This window comes from Oratosquilla oratoria, chromosome 13 (assembly GCF_046742065.1).
Source record: "Oratosquilla oratoria isolate Oo_2021 chromosome 13, ASM4674206v1, whole genome shotgun sequence".
NCBI lineage: Eukaryota > Metazoa > Arthropoda > Malacostraca > Stomatopoda > Squillidae > Oratosquilla > Oratosquilla oratoria.
In genome coordinates, this window is record NC_134789.1 from 21,650,194 (window position 1) to 21,669,970 (window position 19,777).

Genomic DNA, 19,777 nt, shown 5'->3' on the forward strand with positions numbered 1-19,777 from the left:
GGCATGAAAGAGTATGTGTGAATGATATTTTGATGCAGCCCAAAGGGATTTCTCCCTGTCTTCTCTTTTCTACATGAGGGGATGGAGAGGGGGGTCACTGATTAAATGAAGCAGGCTGTTATGTCTTGCTACATTGCTTCTGACCCATGGCAGTGGGCAAGATGCAGAGATGACCTGTTATCCAGGAGGAGCCAAGAAAAGAGTGAGGGAGGGGTGGTGAATGGGAGTGGAGTATGTAGGGATGAAATGGCTGGAGTGGATTTATGCCTTTGACCTTGGCTACCTCCCTTGTAAGGGGGGAAAAGCTGTTGGTATATGAGTGTACCTAATTCTTATATTTATGGTACATTTATGCAAGTTTAGAAAGGTGTGTAAGAGGAGAGTTGAGAGTAAATGTGGGCAAAACTAAAGTGATGAAATGCAAAAGGGGTGGTGATGATGATGGAAGTTTGGGAGGGTGTGTGAGAAGAGAAAGTCCATTAAATGTGGTCAGAAGTAAAATTGAGATGTACAAAGAGTGATGGTAGTAGCAGGTAAGGTGTCAGCATGAAGGTAAGAGGGTAGTGGAAGTGGAGATTTTTAAGTATTTGGAGTTGCATGTGGTAGTATAGGGAGGAGTGGATGTGGAAGTAAAATATATAGAGGAAAAAAAGGCAAGTAAATGTCAGGATGGAATGAAAAGTGTCATGAAAAATAGAGGGTTGGGGATGAATACAAAGAGAAGGTTGTATGAAGGACTGACTACCCATGGCACTGAGTGGAGCAGAAATTTTTAATATAAGGGATGCTAACACATTCATCCTTCTTCTTATAAATGATACCAGTCTCTTCCCATATATATTCTTAGCTATGCCACATCCATGTATTTACCAAGTTGTATTATACGGGAAGGGAGCTATGCTTGTGGTGACCCATCTTTGTATCTTTCAGCATCAAGTTTTTTCTTAAAATCTTGAATAGGGTTTGCACACACTGTTTCTTTATCCAAATTATTCCTAATATGCACTCTGTGCGGGATTTTTTTTTTTTTTTTTTTTCTCTCTCTCTCTCTCTCTCTCTCCAGATCTCTTCTATAGTTATCCTTTTTGAGTTTCTTTTTGTGTCCTCTTGTTTTTCCATTGTCACATTTTAGTAAATCATTCCTATCAAGGATTTCCTGCCCCGTCTCTGATATTGGCTGCATGTTATTGTGGCAGAGTAGCACACAGTTGATACTTGAGGGTCTGTATGAGGCACCCCTACAGACCAGAGCCACACATCATTTTGTCTGTGATAGAGGAAAACTCTGTTCATAGAGAAATGATGACACTTTTATACTACGCCTGTCCCTCCCTTATGCTGTCCCCCAACCCCATATTACTGTCCTGTACCATTTCTCTGAATATTTATTTCCTTTTTTCGCCTACCCTGTGGTGGGGAGGAGAATGCTACCACCAAGTCTTCCCACTTGAGTCATAAGATGCGACAAAAAATGGGACGGGGAATGGGATTAGGAGTCCTACTAACTGTAGCCCCAAAGGGGTCATTCCTAAAAAAAGTAAAGGCATAAGAGAGTCTGGGAGTTTTCCAACCAATACCCTAAGGTTTGGGTCTTTTAACCTCTTCACTCTGGAGCACATCGCACGTCTGGCAGCATTAGCTGCCCGACGTGCGATGTTGCGTCATAATAATCGCATTATAAAAAATAAAGTCAGTGCTCAATCGTTCCTTCTCTTTCACCCGTGAATTTTGATAACCATAGAAAATATGATGAAGCCAGTTTAGAGAGAATGGAGGTTACGTAGGTACGACTACAATAAATATAATCAAGACGCTGATGTCAACATCATCGCACACCCACTTGCTCCTCATGACGCCTACGTAGGCATCACCGTATGGAAGTGGATGATGTGCATGGATGTGGTACAGATGAGAGTAAAAGGGAAGAGATAGGCAGTATGTTTGTGAGAAGAAAGATGGATGTGCTGGCTTTGAGTGAAACTAAAATGAAAGGGAGGGGTGAGTGTGAGTTTGGGAGTGTAGTTGGGAGGTTTTCAGGAGTGAAGAGGGAACAACGGAGAGAAGGGGTGGCTGTACTAGTAAGTGAAGAGATAGGTAAGGGTGTAGTGAAGTGGAAGGTTTTTTTCAAGGCTGATGTGGATGAGGGTGAGGCTGGGAAAGGAGATGTGGGTTTTTGTAAGTGCGTATGGGTCTGGTAGTGAGAAGAGCGTAGAGGAAAGGGAGGCTTTTTAGGTAGATATAAAGGAGTGCATAGAGGGATTAGAGAGAAATGTCAATGTAGTTGTATTGGGAGACCTTAATGCTAAGGTAGGAAATGAACCAATAGACAGAGTGATTGGGAAGTATGTAGTTCCAGGTAAAAATCATAGTGGAGAGTTCATGGTGGAGATGTGTCTTGAAAGAGAGTTGATGATTAGAAATACAGTGTTTAGGAAGAAAGTCAAGCATAAGTACACATGGGAGAGGGTGGTGAATGGAAGGGTGGTAGAGTGCTAATGGACTATATAGTTGTGACCAGGAGTATGGTAGGAAGAGTTAAGGATGTACATGTTCTAAGGGGAGAGAGTGGGGGAATATCAGATCATTTTCTGGTGGAAAGTAAATTGAGAGTGGAGAATAGGTGAACAAAGAGGAAAAGGGCAGAAAGTAGGGAGGTAGAGTGAACTACTTAAATGAGAATGAAAAGGAGAATGAGTATAAGAAGGTGAGAGAGGAGTGGGAGGGAGTGAAGGATAGAGTAGAACTAGGAGTGGAGGAGAAATAGAGATGGTTCAAGGAGGGAGTCATAAGGTGTGCAAAGATGGTGTGTGGAACAAGGAGGGCGGGAGGAAATAGAAGGAAGGGTAGTGAGTGGTGGGATGAGGAAGGAAAGAAGGTTGTAGAAGAGAAGAAGCAGGCATTCATAGATTGGCTACAAATTAGAACGAGGGAATCATATGAAAGGTACAAAGTAAAGAGAAGGGAAGTTAAGCATGTGATAAAGGAAGCAAAGAGGAGAGCAGAAGTGAAATGGGGTAAGAGTATGACAGAAAATATTGAAAGTAATAAAAATATGTTTTGGAAAGAAATTAGAAGAGGAAGAGGAGGTGAAGCAAGTAGAGAAGAAAAGGTAAAAGGTGCAGATGGAGAGTTGATAATGTAAGAGAAGGCAGAGACAGGAAGGTGGGCAGAATATTTTAGGGAGTTACTTGATGTGAAGGAGGATAGGGAGGGAAAGGTAGTTGCAGTGGGAAGCGCTAAGAAAATGAGAGTGATGAGTGAGGAAAATGAAGGAGAAATAGGGAAGGATGAAGTGAAAGCAGCTGTTAAGATGATGAGAGCAGGTAAGGCACCTGGTCTGGATGGATGCCATGCAGAATGTCTGAAGAAAGGAGGTACAGTTATGGTGGACTGGCTGGTGAGATTATTTAATGTTTGTTTAAGAGAGGGTAGAGTGCCGGAGGACTGGAGGAGTGCCTGTATAGTTCCGCATTACGAGGAAAAGGGTGACAAGTGTGAGTGTGGTAGTTTCAGAGGGATCAGCTTGTTGAGTGTAGTTGGGAAGTCTTATGGGAGGGTTTTGATTGAGAGGATTAGGAGAGGAAGAGAGGGAGTAATTAATGAGGGACAGTGTGGGTTTAGGACAGGTAAGGGTTGTGTAGATCAGATTTTTGTGGTAAGACAGATATGTGAGAAAGCTATAGGAAAAGGTAAGGATGTTTTTTGGGCCTTTATACATACATACATATACCAAGGATTTTTCCCCCTTACAAAGGAGGTAGCCAAAAAGGAAAAGGCATAAAATCATTCCCACCCATTCCATCCCTGAATAAACTCCACACCCCTCCACCCTCCCTCCCATCTTAGCCCCTCCTGGATGACGGGCCATCCCTGCACCTGTCCACTGCCCTGGGTCAGAAGCAGTGTCACAAAACACAGCACATCCACAGCAAGGCCACTTCATTAAATTGGCGACCCTCCCCTCTCCGTCCCCCCCATGCATAAAAGGAGAAGACGGGGAGAAATCCCTTTGGGCTGCATCAAATTTTGCTCACACATACTACCTCACCCCCCATCACCCACCCATTCCACCTCATGCATCACAACATCATCTATATACAACCATTCTTCATTCACCCGTCTTCTGTCCTCTCCCATCCTTCCTCAACAGACATTCCCCTCTTCCCCAAAGCCCCCTTCACCCCATCCATCCACCTCATCCTAGGACGTCCCTTCATGTTCACTCCCTCCACATCTGCCTTCCATACCTCTTTTACTAGTCTTTCTTCACTCATTCTTTCCATGTGTCCAAACCATCCCAATACTCTTTCATCAACCCTATCTCCCAACTCCCTTTCCACCCCTGTTCTCCTCCTCTCCTCCTCATTTCTCACTCTATCTAGCCTAGTAACCCCCATCATGGGTCTGGAAAATGCTTACGACAAGGTAGACAGAAAGGCACTGTGGGAGGTACTGCAGATATATGGGATTGGAGGAAAGCTGTTAAGAGCAGTCAAGAGTTTTTATGAGAGTAGTAGAGCTTGTGTTAGGATTGGAAATGGAGAGAATGAAAGGTTTGAGGTTAAGGTGGGACTTCGTCAGGGATGTGTTATGGCACCCTGGCTGTTCAATCTATACATGGATGGGGTGGTGCGAGAGGTGAATGCAAGGGTGGTGGGTAAGGGGTTGGAGATGGTTAAAGAAAATGGAGAAAAGTGGGGAAAAAAGCCAGTTGTTGTTTGCTGACGACACTGTGCTTGTAGCAGGATCAGAGGAGAGTTTGAGGAAGTTAGTGACAGAGTTTGAGGTGTGTGAAAGAAGGAAGTTGAAGATAAATGTGGGGAAAAGTAAGGTGATGAGATATACAAGAGGGGAGAATGACAGCTGGCTGGAAGTGAGCATTAAGGGAGAGAGAGTGGAGGAATTGGATAGTTTTAGATACTTGGGTGCAAATGTGGCAGGAAAGGGAGGAGTGGGGGTGGAGATAGAATGTAGATTGAGAAGCGAGTAAATGCCTTGGTGGATTAAAAAGTGTAATGAGAAATAGACATCTGGGAATGGATGCTAAGAGGAGGTTATATGAAGAAGTGATTGTGCCAATAGCACTGTATGGAGCAGAAACATGGAACATAAGAGAGGAAGAGAGAAGGAGTTTGAATGTGTTTGAGATGAAATGTCTTGAGAAGTATGATAGGGGTTACTACATCTGGGAATGGATGCTAAGAGGAGGTTATATTAAGGAGTGATTGTGCCAACAGCACTGTATGGGGCAGAAACATGGAACATAAGAGAGGAAGAGAGAAGGAGTTTGAATGTGTTTGAGATGAAATGTCTTGAGAAGTATGATAGGGGTTACTAGGCTGGATAGAGTGAGAAATGAGGATGTGAGAAGGAGAACAGGGGCAGAAAGGGAGTTGGGAGATAGGGTTGATGAAAAAGTATTAGGATGGTTTGGACACATGGAAAGAATGAGTGAAGAAAGATTAGTAAAAGAGGTGTGGAAGGAGTGAATATGAGGGGGCGTCCTAGGATGAGATGGATGGATGGGGTAAAAGGGGCATTACAAAAGAGGAATGTCTGTTGAGGAAGGATGGGAGAGGAGAGAAGATAGGAGTGCATGGAGAAGGGTTGTGTATGGATGATGCTGTGATGCATTAGAGGGAATATGTGGGGGATGGGGGGGTGAGGAAGTGTGTATGAGAAATAATTTGATGCAGCCTGAAGGGATTTCTTCCCGTCTTCTCCTTTTCTGCATGAGGGGATGGAGAGGGGGTCGCCGAATTATTGAAGCGGCCTTGCTTTGGATGTGCTGTGTCTTGCAACACTGCTTCTGACTCAGGGCAGTGGACAGGATGCAGGGATGACCCGTCATCCAGGAGGTGCCAAGATGAAAGGGAGGGAGGGGAGTGAATTATGTAGGAGATGGAGTGGGTGGGAATGGTTTCTATGCATTTTTCTTTTTGGCTACCCCCTTGTGTAAGGGAGAAAAAAGCCTTTGGTATGTGTATGTATCAAGGATTTCCATTCCTTTCATGATTCTATATATAGTAGATCTCTTCTTTCTCTTCTCTGCTCCAGTGTTGATAGTTCGAATTTGGATAATCTTTGTTCGTATGTTAATTTGGAAAGAGCTGGTGCCAACTTTGTCGTTGCTCTCAGTATTCTTTCTAATTTCTTTATATTCATTTTAGTACTGGGTGTCCATAGTGTCACTGTGTATTCCAGTTTTGGTCTTATTAATGTAACTGATGTTTTTTAATAATTTCTTTATCCAAATAGTCAAATGCCACTTTGATTGAGCTTAATAGGTTGAAGGTTTCTCCGACTATTTTGTTGATATATTTGTCTGGTGTCATGTCTTTGCTGATTATTACTCCAAGCTCTCTTTCCGAGTTCACTTTTTTGATATCTTCTTTACCAATTTTATAATTTTCTTATATTCTTTTTTACTTTTTCCAAACTCCATTATGCTACATTTCTTGATATTGAAGTTCACTTCCCATTTTTTAGTATTTCCAGATTTTATCCAGGTCTGATTGTAATGATTCACAATCCTCCTGTTCTTACTTTCTTTAGTATTTTTGCATCATCTGTGAAGAAATTCATATAACACTCCACTCCTTCATCCATGTCATTTATATATATATATATATATATATATATATATATATAGCAAACATGATTGGAGCCAGCATCAACCCTTGCGGGACACCACTTATCATTTCTTCCCATTTCGAGTATTTGTCTCTAGTTACTACCCTCATTTTTCTCCCAGACAGGAAGTCTTCCATCCATCCCAATAATTTTCCTCTGATGCCACCTATTGATTCTATTTTTCTTATTAATTTCTTATGTGGTACCTTATCTAATACTTTTTGTAGGTCTAGATAGGCACAGTCTGCCCATCCATCCCTCTCTTGTATTATAGCTATTAGTCTCAAATAGAAGCAGATCAGGTTTGTTGTACATGATTTTCCTTGTCTAAATCCAAATTGATCTTGATTCAGTATAGTTTATTCTTCCAGGCATAACCCATCTACTTTTGATCACTTTTTCACATATTTTTGCTACTGTGCTTGTTAGGGAGACCGGTCTGTAATTAGCTGGATTTTCCTTGTTTCCTCCTTTATATATTGGGACGATATTTGCATTTTTCCAGTCATGTGGTACCTTTCCTTCTTTGAGCGAGCATTTGATTATATTTTATATTTTATCCATTAACTCCTCTATGCATTCTTTCAGTATTCAATTTGCAATTCCATTAGGATCATGCGATTTTCTGACATCAAGGTTTTTTTATTTGGTCGCTGATTTCCTTCTGTGTTACAGTTATTTCCTTCATTGGGGGGATTTCTGTCTCTCTATTCCCTCACAGTTAGGTGAGTTCTCAGTTGTGAATACCGATTTGAAATGATTGCTCATAATTTTTGCCATTTCTAGTTCTTCTGTATATTTATAATTTCCCTGGCATAGCTTTTCTATTTCTTGTTTGGCTGCATGTTATTGTGGCAAAGTAGCATGCAGTTGATACTTTAGGGTCTATATGGGGTGCCCCTACAGACCAGAGCCACACATCATTTTGTCTGTGATAGAGGAAAACTCTGTTCATAGAGAAATGATGACACTTTTATACTACAACTATCCCTCTGTTATGCTGTCCCCCAACCCCTTGTTACTGTCCTGTACCATTTCTCTGAATATTCATTTCCTTTTTTTGCCAACCCTGTGGTGGGGGAAGAGAATGCTACCACCAAGTCTTTCCACTTGAGTCATAAAAGGCGACAAAAAATGGGACAGGGGATGGGATTAGGAGTCCTACTACCTGTAGCCCCAAAAGGGGACATTCCTAAAAAAAAAAAGTAAAGGCATAAGATGGTCTGGGAGTTTTCCAACCAGTACCCTAAGGTTTGAGTCTTTTAATGTGTGTGGATGTGGTACAGATGAGAGTAAAAGGGAAGAGATAGGTAGTATATTTGTGAGAAGAAAGATGGATGTACTGGCTTTGAGTGAAACTAAAATGAAAGGAAAGGGCAACTGTGAGTTTGGGAGTGTAGCTGGGAGGTACTTAGGAGTGAAGAGGGGACGAGGTAAAGAAGGGGTGGCTATACTAGTAAGTGAAGAGATAAGTAAACAGGTAGTGGAGTGGAAGGAGGTTTCATCAAGGTTGATGTGGATGAAGGTGAAGCTGGGAAGGGAGATGTGGGTTTTTGTAAGTGCATATGGACCTGGTAGTGAGTAGTCCATATAGGAAAGGGAGGCATTTTGGGTAGATATGAATGAGTGCATAGAGGGATTAGGAAGAAATGTCAATGTAGTTTTATTGGGAGACCTTAATGCTAGGGTTGTAAATGAACCAATAGACGGAGTGATTGGAAAGTATGGAGTTCCAGGTAAAAATCGTAGTGGAGAATTAATGGTGGAGATGTGTCTTGAAAGAGAGTTGATAGCAAATACAGTCTTTAAGAAGAAAGTCAAGCATGGGAGAGGGTGGTGGATGAAAGGGTGGCAGAGGGTGGTGGATGAAAGGGTGGCAGAGAGAGCATTAATGGACTATATAGTGGTGACCAGGAGTATGGTAGGAAGAGTTAAGGATGTACATGTTCTAAGGGGAGAAAATGGGGGAATATCAGATCATTTTCTGGTGGAAGGTAAATTGAGAGTGGAGAATAGGTGGAGAAAGAAGAAAAGGACAGAAAGTAGGGAGGTACTTAGAGTGAACTGCTTAAATGATAAAAAAAAAAAAGGAGAATTAATATAAGAAGCTGAAAGAGGAGTGGGAGGGAGTAAAGGATAGAGTAGAACTAGGAGTGGAGGAGGAATGGGGATGGTTCAAGGAGGGAGTCATAAAGTGTGCAAAGATGGTGTGTGGAACAAGGAAGGTGGGAGGAAATAGAAGGAAGGGTAGTGAGTGGTGGGATGAGGAAGCAAATTTAGGTGTAGAAGAGAAGAAACAGGTATTCATAATTTGGCTACAAATTAGGACGAGGGAAATGTATGAGAGGTACAAAGTAAAGAGAAGGGAAATTAAGCATAAGATAAAGGAAACAAAGAGGAGAGCAGATGTGAAGTGGGGTAAGAGTATGACAGAAAATTTTGAAAGCAATAAAAAGATGTTTTGGAAGGAAATTGAAAGAGAGAGGAGGCAAATCAAGTATAGAACATACATACAAACATACATACACAAGAGGACTTGGCGGTGGGCAGGGTGCAGGGATGACCCGTCATCCAGGAGGTGCTCAGATGAGAGGGAGGGTGGGAGGGGTGTGGAGTGTATGTAGGGATGAAATGGGTGGGAGTGTTTTTATGCCTTTCCCTTTTTGGCTACCTCCCTTGTAAGGGGGAAAAAGCCTTGGTATATGTATGTATGTATAGAAGAGAACTGAAGAAAAACAGTTTTCCACATAGAGTATTGGACACTTGGAACAAACTGGATAATGAAATAGTATGCGCAAAAACCATTCATGAGTTTAAAAGCAAACTAGACACTGCGAGATACAATGGCGGGACACCATGAGCATAGCTCCCCTTCCCGCAAAATACAACTAGGTAAATACATACATATACCCTTACATGGAGGGTAGCCAAAAAGAAAAGGCATAGAAATCACTCCCACCCATTTCATTTCCCATATATTCCACTCCCCTCCACCCTCCTCCCTCCCTCCTATCTTGGCACCTCCTGGATGATGGGTCATCCCTATATCCTGTCCACCGCCCTGGGTCAGAAGCAGTGTCGCAAGATGCAGCACATCCACAGCAAGGCCGCTTCATAAATTTGGGGACCCCCCCTTCTCCGTCCCCTCATGCAGAAAAGGAGAAGACGGGGAGAAATCCCTTCGGGCTGCGTCAATTTTTTTTCTTATACACTCACTATCCGAGTTACGACCTAGATCGGTTCCGACCAACCGGTCGCAAGTCGAAACGGTCGTAACTCGGACCGTATATGATGCAGAGCGTAAATCCAGCTCAAATGTTTCGTTTGTGGCCTCATTGTAGAACATTCTCAGTGTATGCAAAATGTCCAATACTCTTTGATTGTTATACTAAATAATAAATTAATAATAATAGATTAATAGGATAGGGTAAAGAAAGAAAATATATTACACAGGATTCTTATTAGAGACCGAAAATACAAATTAACACAAAGATACAAAATATAAAAAATAGAAAATATGTAAAAAAAAAATAATAATAATAAAAAATAAAATCCACTATTTGGTTGCACGTCATCTACACTTCATGCGTACGGTCGAGGCATAATTAATATAAAGAGGTTGAAGTAATAAAGGCTTAATAACATTTAAAATAATTCCCTCAAATGTACATGAAAACAAGTACAAGATTCGCTTCTATGCACTGGGCTCAATCGTTGCCTCCCATGCGAAAACGTTCGGTCTCTCTTCGTAAGAAAAGAACGATAATCATAGCATAGCGTTATTTCATCAAATAAATATTTTATGCATGGAATAGTACAGTGAGATATATTGTTTTATTGAATATAAGATATTATACTTCAGAACTCCAGGAATATCATAGACTTGGGTTAAAGCTATTTGTATCCATGTTCGTACACTACAGCTTTCGACTTTCGACCAATAGAGAACTCGAACCAGAATGAAAAGTACGAATGCAGGACTACTGTAAACCGACTGTCTGTCTTGGCTTTCGGGGAAGCGTGTATCACCGATCTGGCAAAACTGCCCTTTCTGACCATTCCCACCTGCCCTGATTATCGGTGGGAACTGGGAATCGAAATATGGTATAATATCAATTCCAGTAAAATTATGGTATATGGTAGACATCGTATGGTAGATGGTAGACACACACTAAATTATGGTAGAAATGCCATAATTATGGCAGACAGCGCAACCTTGGTGAGATGCTGGGCTGTGCTGCTGCAACTGTCGTACGGGATGCTGGACGCCACGTGCAAACGTACAGTAAACCACTAAACTCATAATATGTGCATGTAGGCATCTGCTGAATGCAGTCGTAAGTACGGGTGGACGTAAGTCGCACAGGTCGTAACTCGGATAGTGAGTGTACATACTTTCTCACCCCCCATCCCCCACCCACTCCCCCTCATGCATCACAGCCTCATCTATACACAACCCTTCTCCATTCACCCCTACCTTCTGTCCTCTTCTGTCCCTCCTCTACAGACATTCCTCGCAAATCAAGTAGAGAAGACAAGGTAAAAGGTGCAGATGGAGAGATGATAATGGAAGAGAAGGCAGTGAGAGGAAGGTGGGCAGAATGTTTTAGGGAGTTGCTAAATGTGAAGGAGGATAGGGAGGGAAAGGTAGTTGCAGTGGGAAGCGCTAAGAAAATGAGAGTGATGAGTGAGGAAAATGGAGGAGAAATAGGGAAGGATGAAGTGAAAGCAGCTGTTAAGATGATGAGAGCAGGTAAGGCACCTGGTCTGGATGGATGCCATGCAGAATGTCTGAAGAAAGGAGGTACAGTTATGGTGGACTGGCTGGTGAGGTTATTTAATGTTTGTTTAAGAGAGGGTAGAGTGCCGTAGGACTGGAGGAGTGCCTGTATAGTTCCACTTTACAAGGGAAAGGGGGACAAGTGTGAGTGTAGTAGTTTCAGAGGGATCAGCTTGTTGAGTGTAGTTGGGAAGCCTTATGGGAGGATCTTGATTGAGAGGATTAGGAGAGGAAGAGAGGGAGTGATTGGTGAGGAACAGTGTGGTTTTAGGACAGGTAAGGGTTGTGTAGATCAGATCTTTGTGGTAAGACAGATATGTGAGAAAGCTATAGGAAAAGGTAAGGATGTTTTTTGGGCTTTTATTGATCTGGAAAAGGCTTACAACAGCGTAGACAGGAAGGCAATTTGGGAGGTACTGCAGATATATGGGAGAGGAGGAAAGCTGTTAAGAGCAGTCAAGAGTATTTACAAGAGTAGTAGAGCTTGTGTTAGGATTAGAAATGGAGAGAGTGAATGGTTTGAGGTAAAAGTGGGACTTCATCAGGGATATGTTATGTCCTCCTGGCTGTTCAATTTATACATGGAAGGGGTGGTGCGAGAGGTGAATGCAAAGGTATTGGGTCAGGGGTTGGAGATGATTAAAGAAAATGGAGAAAAGTGGGAGGTGAGCCAGTTGTTGTTTGCTGACGACACTGCGCTTGTAGCAGGATTAGAGGAGGGATTGAGGAAGTTAGTGACAGTTTGAGAAGGTGTGTGAAAGAAGGAAGCTCAAGATAAATGTGGGCAAAAGTAAGGTGATGAGATGTACAAGAGGGGAGAATGACAGCAGGCTGGAAGTGAGCATTAAGGGTGAAAGACTGGAGGAAGTGGATAGTTTTAGATACTTGGGTGCGAATGTGGGAGGAAAGGGAGGAGTGGGGGTGGAGGTAGAATGTAGATTGAGAGAAACGAGTAAATGCCCTTGGTGGATTGAAAAGTGTAATGAGAAATAGACATCTGGGAATGGATGCTAAGAGGAGGTTATGTGAAGGAGTGATTGTGCCAACAGCATTGTATGGGGCAGAAAGATGGAACATAAGAGAGGAAGAGAGAAGGAGTTTGAATGTTTTTGAGATGAAATGTCTGAGAAGTATGATAGGGGTTACTAGGCTAGATAGAGTGAGAAATGAGGAGGTGAGGAGGAGAACAGGGGTGGAAAGGGAACTGGGAGATAGGGTTGATGAAAGAGTATTAGGATGGTTTGGACACATGGAAAGAATGAGTGAAGAAAGATATGTAAAATAAGTGTGGAAGGAGTGAATATGAGGGGTTGTCCAAGGATGAGATGGATGGATGGGGTGAAAAGGGCATTACAAAAGAGAGGAATGTTTGTGGAGGAAGGACGGGAGAGGAAAGGAGAGGGGTTGTGTATAGATGATGCTGTGATGTGGGAGGGGGATGTGGGGTGAGGAAGTATATATGAGAAAGAATTTGACGCAGCCCGAAGGGATTTCTCCCCGTCTTCTCCTTTTCTGCATGGGGGGACAGGGGGGGGGGGGTCACCGAATTTATGAAACGGCCTTGCTGTGGATGTGCTGCATCTTGCAACACTGCTTCTGACCCAGGGCAGTGGACAGGATGCAGGGATGACCTGTCATCCAGGAGGTGCCAAGATAAGAGGGAGGGAGGAGGGTGGAGGGGAGTGGAATATATAGGAAATGGAATGGGTGGGAGTGGTTTCTATGCCTTTTCCTTTTTGGCTACCCCCAATGTAGGGGGAAAAAGCCTTTGGTATATATGTATGTATTCACATATCTGTAAAATAGTTTAGGTTCCTTGCATTTTTCTATTATTTCTTTTTCATAGTTTCTCTTTTGATCTCTGCCTATTTTTACATAATAGTTTCTTAGTTTGATGTATGTTTGTCATATGCTTGTTTTTTTTTTTTTTGGTCTTGTTTTTTTCAAATTTTTCCAGGCTTTGTCTCTTTTATCCTTAGCTTCACTATATTTTTTGTTGTACCAGTTCTTCATGTATGCTCTTTCCTGCTTTTGTTGTGGTACATATTTGTTCACTCCCTCATTATAAATTTCTTTTAGTATATTCCATTTCTCTTCCATCTTTGTTTCTTCCTCTAGGGTTTCTTCTTCTTAGGTCTATTTATTTGCTCTTTTAGTTTGAATTTTATTAGTACATGGTCACTCTTTCCTATTGGTGTTTTGTAATCTATTCTGTCCACAATTTCAGGTTCTGACATAAGTATTAAATCCAGTCACGATGGTTCCTCATTGTTTCTGTATCTGGTATTTTCCTCTATCCACCAAGTCATTGTGTATTCAATGGTCATATCGAGCAGCATGTTGCCCCAGAGGTCTTCTCCACCCTTTACTATAATTTCTTCCCAACATATTTCTTTTTAATTAAAATCACCCATAATTACTATATTGCCTTTTTCCTTCAATATATTGGTCAGTTCATATTATGTATCTTCCAACAGTTTGAAATGATCGTTTTCTGTCCAGGACTGTTTTTGGGGGGCACATACACTATTACAAATGTTCTACTTTTCATGTGATTGCTTTCAACTTTTATCATAAATGATTCCACATTGTTTTTTCCTTCTGTTATCTTTGTCACATTTAAGTCTCCTAGTCAGAAATAATACTCCCCCACTCTCTTTTTCCTTTCTATTCTTCGTCCACCTTGTCCCACAGTATTTGGTGATAGATTACTTTTTAATATAGTTTCTACTATTCCCATTATGTCTGGTTTTTCTAATGCCAGATAGTCATTTAGTTTATTTAGTCCTGAAATCATTCCATCTATGTCGGTATAGGCTAAGTACTTCCTCTGCAATCATTTGTGACCTAAGTTTTACTCTCAGAGGCCTATATTGTTTTTCTCTTGAGTATCTACCTATTCTATATGTTTCTTCAATTTCTTTATCTAAACTTTGTCCCTCTTGGATCTCTTTCAAAATTTCTTTAGCGATCTCTCTTTCCTCTTTTTCTTTCTGATATCTAGGAACATCATGCTTTTCTTTAATACCATAGATTACAATGCATCTATTTTCCACTGTATCCCTAACCAAATTACCTCTCTCTTTAATCACTTGGATTACCGTTTCTTTAGCATTCTCCTTGACCTGCTGCTACACTATTTCTTCTAAAGATAGTTTTTGACTTTCCTGTTCTACTTTCCACTGTTTCTTTATTTCTTGAAAGTAATTTTCTTTATCTTTTCTTCCACCTTCTCAGTCACTGCCTGTATTTGACCTTCCATCTCTTTCTTTAATGCCTCATTCCTATTCATATCTTCATTTTTCTATCTTTTATTTTCTCCCTTTATCCTATTTAGTTCCATTTTCAACTCTTCTATTTCCCTGTTACTTTCATCATTGGCTTTTCTTAATATGGCTACTTATATATACTTTTGCATTCTTTAGTTCGATTATTTCATCAAACAATTTGTTGATTTCCCTATTTCTTATTATATTTTTAAACCTGGGTTCTCTATCCGTATCTGTCCCTCTGTACATATTGTTATTTCCCCTGTTAAGTCCCGAAAAAACGTTTCTTTCAAACCTTTGGTATGTCTTTGGGGTATCATTCAAGCACTTTTTTTTTTTTTTTTTTTTTTTTTTTTTTTTTTTTATAACTCCAAGCGGCAACTCGATTGTACTTACGTCTAGGCATCTTTTTGTTGGTTCTTTGTCCCTATGTCCTTCGTTTTTTCCTTCCATTTTTTGTAACTGATCATGAAAAAAATATATATACAAAGATGGTTACATTGTCGGCCACTTAAACTATATACCTCCCTTCTCATTTTGTGTAAACAACTAGGCAGGGGTTGGTTAGTTCCAAAATCGTTCGTTGGTGAATTGCTAGTTAGCAGTCCGGAGCATGTTCTCGATACGTCCTGCTTCAATTGCTGCTCATATGTGCATTTACCTAGTTGTATTTACCTAGTTGTGATATACGGGAGGGGAGCTATGCTTGTGGTGACCCGTCTTTGTATCTCTCCACATCAAGTTTTATCTTAAAATCTTGTATAGTCTTTGCACATACTGTTTTGTTGTCTAATTTGTTCCATGTATTTATCGCTCTGTGTGGGAAACTGTTCCTTTTCAAGTTTTTTCTGTAACTATCTTTTTTCAGTTTTTTTCCATGTCCTCTCGTTTTACCATTGTCCCACACTAACAGGTCGTCCCTGTCTAAAACTTCCATTCCTTTCATTATTCTGTAGATAGTCAGCAAATCTCCTCTTTCTCTTCTTTGTTCCAGAGTTGGTAGGTTCAATTTGGATAGTCTTTGCTCATATGTTAGTTCGGCGAGAGTCGGTGCTAGTTTGGTTGTCGCTCTTTGTAATCTTTCTAGTTTCTTAATATTAATTTTGGTACTGGGTGTCCAAAGTGATGCTGCGTACTCAAGTTTTGATCTTATTAGTGTAGTTAGTATTTTCTTCATAATTTCTTCATCCATATAAGCAAATGTTTGATTGACCTCAATAAATTGTAGGTTTCTCAGAATATTTTATTTATATGCTTATCTGGTTTCATGTCCTTTCCAATCATCACTCCAAGATCTTTTTCAGAGTTTGCTTTTTTTTTTTTTTTTTTTTTTTTCCTTCTCCAATTCTGTAATCTTTTGATATTCTGTTTTTACTCTTTCCAAATTCCATTATACTGCATTTCTTTATATTAGATTTTACTTCCATTTTTTGAGTCCAGTTCCATATCGTGTCCAGATCTTGTTGCAATGAGTTGCAGTCCTCTTCCGTTTTTACCTTCTTAAGTAATTTTGCATCATCTGCAAAGAAATTCATATAGCACTCCACGCCTTCATTCATGTCATTAATGTATATGGCGAACATGATCGGGGCCAGTACTGATCCTTGCGGGACACCGCTTTTTACTTCTTCCCAGTTGGAGAATTTTTCTCTAATTACAACTCTCATTTTCCTCCCAATCAGGAAGTCTTTCATCCATTCCAATAATTTTCCTCTGATGCCACCTTTTGACTCTATCTTATTAGTTTCCTATGAGGTACCTTATCGAATGCCTTTTGCAGGTCCAGAAAAGCACAGTCCGCCCATCCATCTCTTTCTTGTATTATGTCTACTAATCTTGAGTAAAAGCAGATCAGATTTGTTGTACATGATCTCCCTTGTCTGAATCCAAATTGATTTGGGTTCAGTATAGATTTTTCTTCCAGGTATTTAACCCATCTGTTTTTGACAACTCTTTCACAAATTTTTGCTATTGTGCTTGTTAGTGAGACCAGTCTGTAGTTAGATGGATCTTCCTTATCACCTCCCTTATAAATTGGTACAATGTTTGCCTTTTTCCAGTGAGAATTTAATTATATTATATATTTTGTTAGTTAATTCTTCCATGTGTACATTTAAGTGTGTGATTGGATATATGTATGATGTATGCATGTACAGTATATATGTATGTGGTATACTGGCTGAGCAAATTAGAGCATAACTACCTGTGGTGGGGATCAGGAGTGTAGGCATTTCAGTTTGTGCTTAGAGTGAGAGAGTTTGTAGTAAGGGCATAATACTACATTAAATTTCCTGATCCAAAAAATCCTCTCTAAGGAGGCACCGCCCTAACCTCTACATGAGGGGAGTTTGTGACATTAAACCAAGTCATGTGTGTTTATAATTTTCTGATTGCAGAAGGAATTGTCAGTTGCAAGATTACAAATGCAGCTGATTGAGATTTAAATGTGTGATTGCATATATGTATGATGTATGCATGTACAGTATATATGTATGTGGTATACTGGCTGAGCAAATTAGAGCATAACTACCTGTGGTGGGGATCAGGAGTGTAGGCATTTCAGTTCGTGCTTAGAGTGAGAGAGTTTGTAGTAAGGGCATAATACTACATTAAATTTCCTGATCCAAAAAATCCTCTCTAAGGAGGCACCGCCCTAACCTCTACATGAGGGGAGTTTGTGACATTAAACCAAGTCATGTGTGTTTATAATTTTCTGATTGCAGAAGGAATTGTCAGTTGCAAGATTACAAATGCAGCTGATTGAGATTTAAATGTGTGATTGCATATATGTATGATGTATGCATGTACAGTATATATGTATGTGGTATACTGGCTGAGCAAATTAGAGCATAACTACCTGTGGTGGGGATCAGGAGTGTAGGCATTTCAGTTCATGCTTAGAGTGAGAGAGTTTGTAGTAAGGGCATAATACTACATTAAATTTCCTGATCCAAAAAATCCTCTCTAAGGAGGCACCGCCCTAACCTCTACATGAGGGGAGTTTGTGACATTAAACCAAGTCATGTGTGTTTATAATTTTCTGATTGCAGAAGGAATTGTCAGTTGCAAGATTACAAATGCAGCTGATTGAGAAGAATAAAGGTGATGAACATGAATCTGCACCTGGGCATACAAATACAGTGCCATCACCTCGAAAGAAAAAGACAGGTAAATAGCAAAGCTTATTATTTAGATTCTTTTGATTGGCATATATATTTTTTTATGTTATATAATTACTAAGATTTGAGTGATAATATGAATTTTATAGTTTCAGAATCATCATCTCACATAACATCACCACCAACTAGTGGAAGTGGGGGAACAGAATCTGGCAGGGCACAACAGAAATCATCAGCAATTTCCAATGTTCATTCTAATAGTGGTAATACCCCAGCTAAAGCTTCATCCAAGCAGAGTACAAAGAGCTCTACGACAAAGAAAACTTCAAAGTCAAAGAGTAAAAAGATTGTTTGCATTTGTCGGACACCCTTTGATGACAGCAAGTGAGTTAAGACATTGATTATACTGTTATTAGATGAAAAAATTAGTTCAGGCATACTTATACATACATATACCAAAGGCTTCTTCCCCTCACAAGGGAGGTATCCAAAAAACAAAGGCATAAAAACAACTCCCACCCATTCCATCCCCACATACTCCTCTCCCATCCACCCCCTCCCTCCCTCTTATCTTGTCTCCTCAGAAGCAGTGTTGCAAGACACAGCACATCCATAGCAAGGCTACTTCATTAAATCAGTAACCCCCCCCTCTCCATCCTCTCATGCAGAAATGGAGAAGATTGGGAGAAATCCCTTTGGGCTATGTCAGTTTATTTTTCACACACTCCCTCACCCCCATCCCCCACCCACGCCTCCTCATACATCACAACACCATCCATACACAACCATTCTCCATTTGCCCCTATCTTCTGTCCTCTCCTGTCCTTCCTCAACAGACATTCCCCCTTTTCCCAATGCCCCTTTTACCCCATCTATCCATCTCATCCTAGGTTGCCCCCTCATGTTCACCCTTACCTCTGCCTTCCACACTTCTTTTACTTATCTTTCTGCACTCATTCTTTCCATATGTCCACACCATCCTAATACTCTTTCATCAACCCTATCTCTCAGCTCCTTTTCCACCCCCATTTTTCTCCTCACCTTCTTTCTCACTCAACCCAACCTAGTAACCCCTATCATACTTCTCAAGTACTTCATCCCAAACACATTCAAGCTCCTCACTTCCTCCCTTATGTTCCATGTTTCTGCCCCATACAATGCTGTTGGCACAATCACTCCCTCACACAATCTCCTCCCAGCATCCACTCCCAGATGTCCACCCCTCATTATTCTCTTCAATCCCCAAGGTATTCACTTGCTTCTTTCAATCTACATTCCACCTCCACTCCTCCCCCTCCCACCACATTCTCACCCAAGTAAGGATTACAAAGGCGGAGCATGCTGAAAGGAGACCTTTTGGTCCATAACTAGGTCAAATGAGGAAAAAATGTATACCATACATACATATACCAAAGGCTTTTTCCCCCTTACAAGTGAGGTAGCCAAAAAGAAGAAGGCATAAAAAACATTCCCACCCATTCCATCCCTTATACACTCCACTTCCCTCCACCCTCTACCCTCCCTCTTATCTTGGCACCTCCTGCATGACAGGTCATCCCTGCATCTTGTCCACTGCCCTGGGTCAGAGGCAGTGTTGCAAGACACAGCACATCCACAGCAAGGCCGCTTCATTAAATCGGCGACCCCCCCCTCTCCATCCCCTCATTCATAAAAGGAGAAGACGAGGAAAAATCCCTTCGGGCTGCGTCAAATTTTCTCACACATACTACCTCACCCCCATCCCCCCACCCATTCCACCTCATGCATCACAACATCATCCATATACAACCATTCTCCATTCACCCCTGTCTTCTGTCCTCTCATGTCCTTCCTCAACAGACATTCCCCTCTTCCCCAAAGCCCCTTCACCCCCTCATGTTCACTCCCTCCACATCTGCCTTCCATACCTCTTTTACTAGTCTTTCTTCACTCATTCTTTCCATGTGTCCAAACCATCCCAATACCCTTTCATCAAC

General features: G+C 41.0%; 1 protein-coding gene across 3 annotated transcripts in view; it reads left to right on the plus strand.

Moving 5' to 3' along the window:
- The window catches only part of LOC143032340 (nucleosome-remodeling factor subunit NURF301-like), a 311,934-nt gene that overhangs the window by 171,293 nt on the left and 120,864 nt on the right, over positions 1-19,777 (plus strand). For 2 of the 3 annotated variants that reach the window (XM_076196918.1, XM_076196919.1), the window contains 2 exons: positions 17,733-17,850; positions 17,951-18,185. In XM_076196918.1, the coding sequence (XP_076053033.1) occupies positions 17,733-17,850; positions 17,951-18,185 (353 nt within the window). Of the gene's footprint in view, positions 1-17,078; positions 17,142-17,732; positions 17,851-17,950; positions 18,186-19,777 lie in introns of those variants that run through there. The other variant, XM_076196920.1, reaches the window with a different exon arrangement.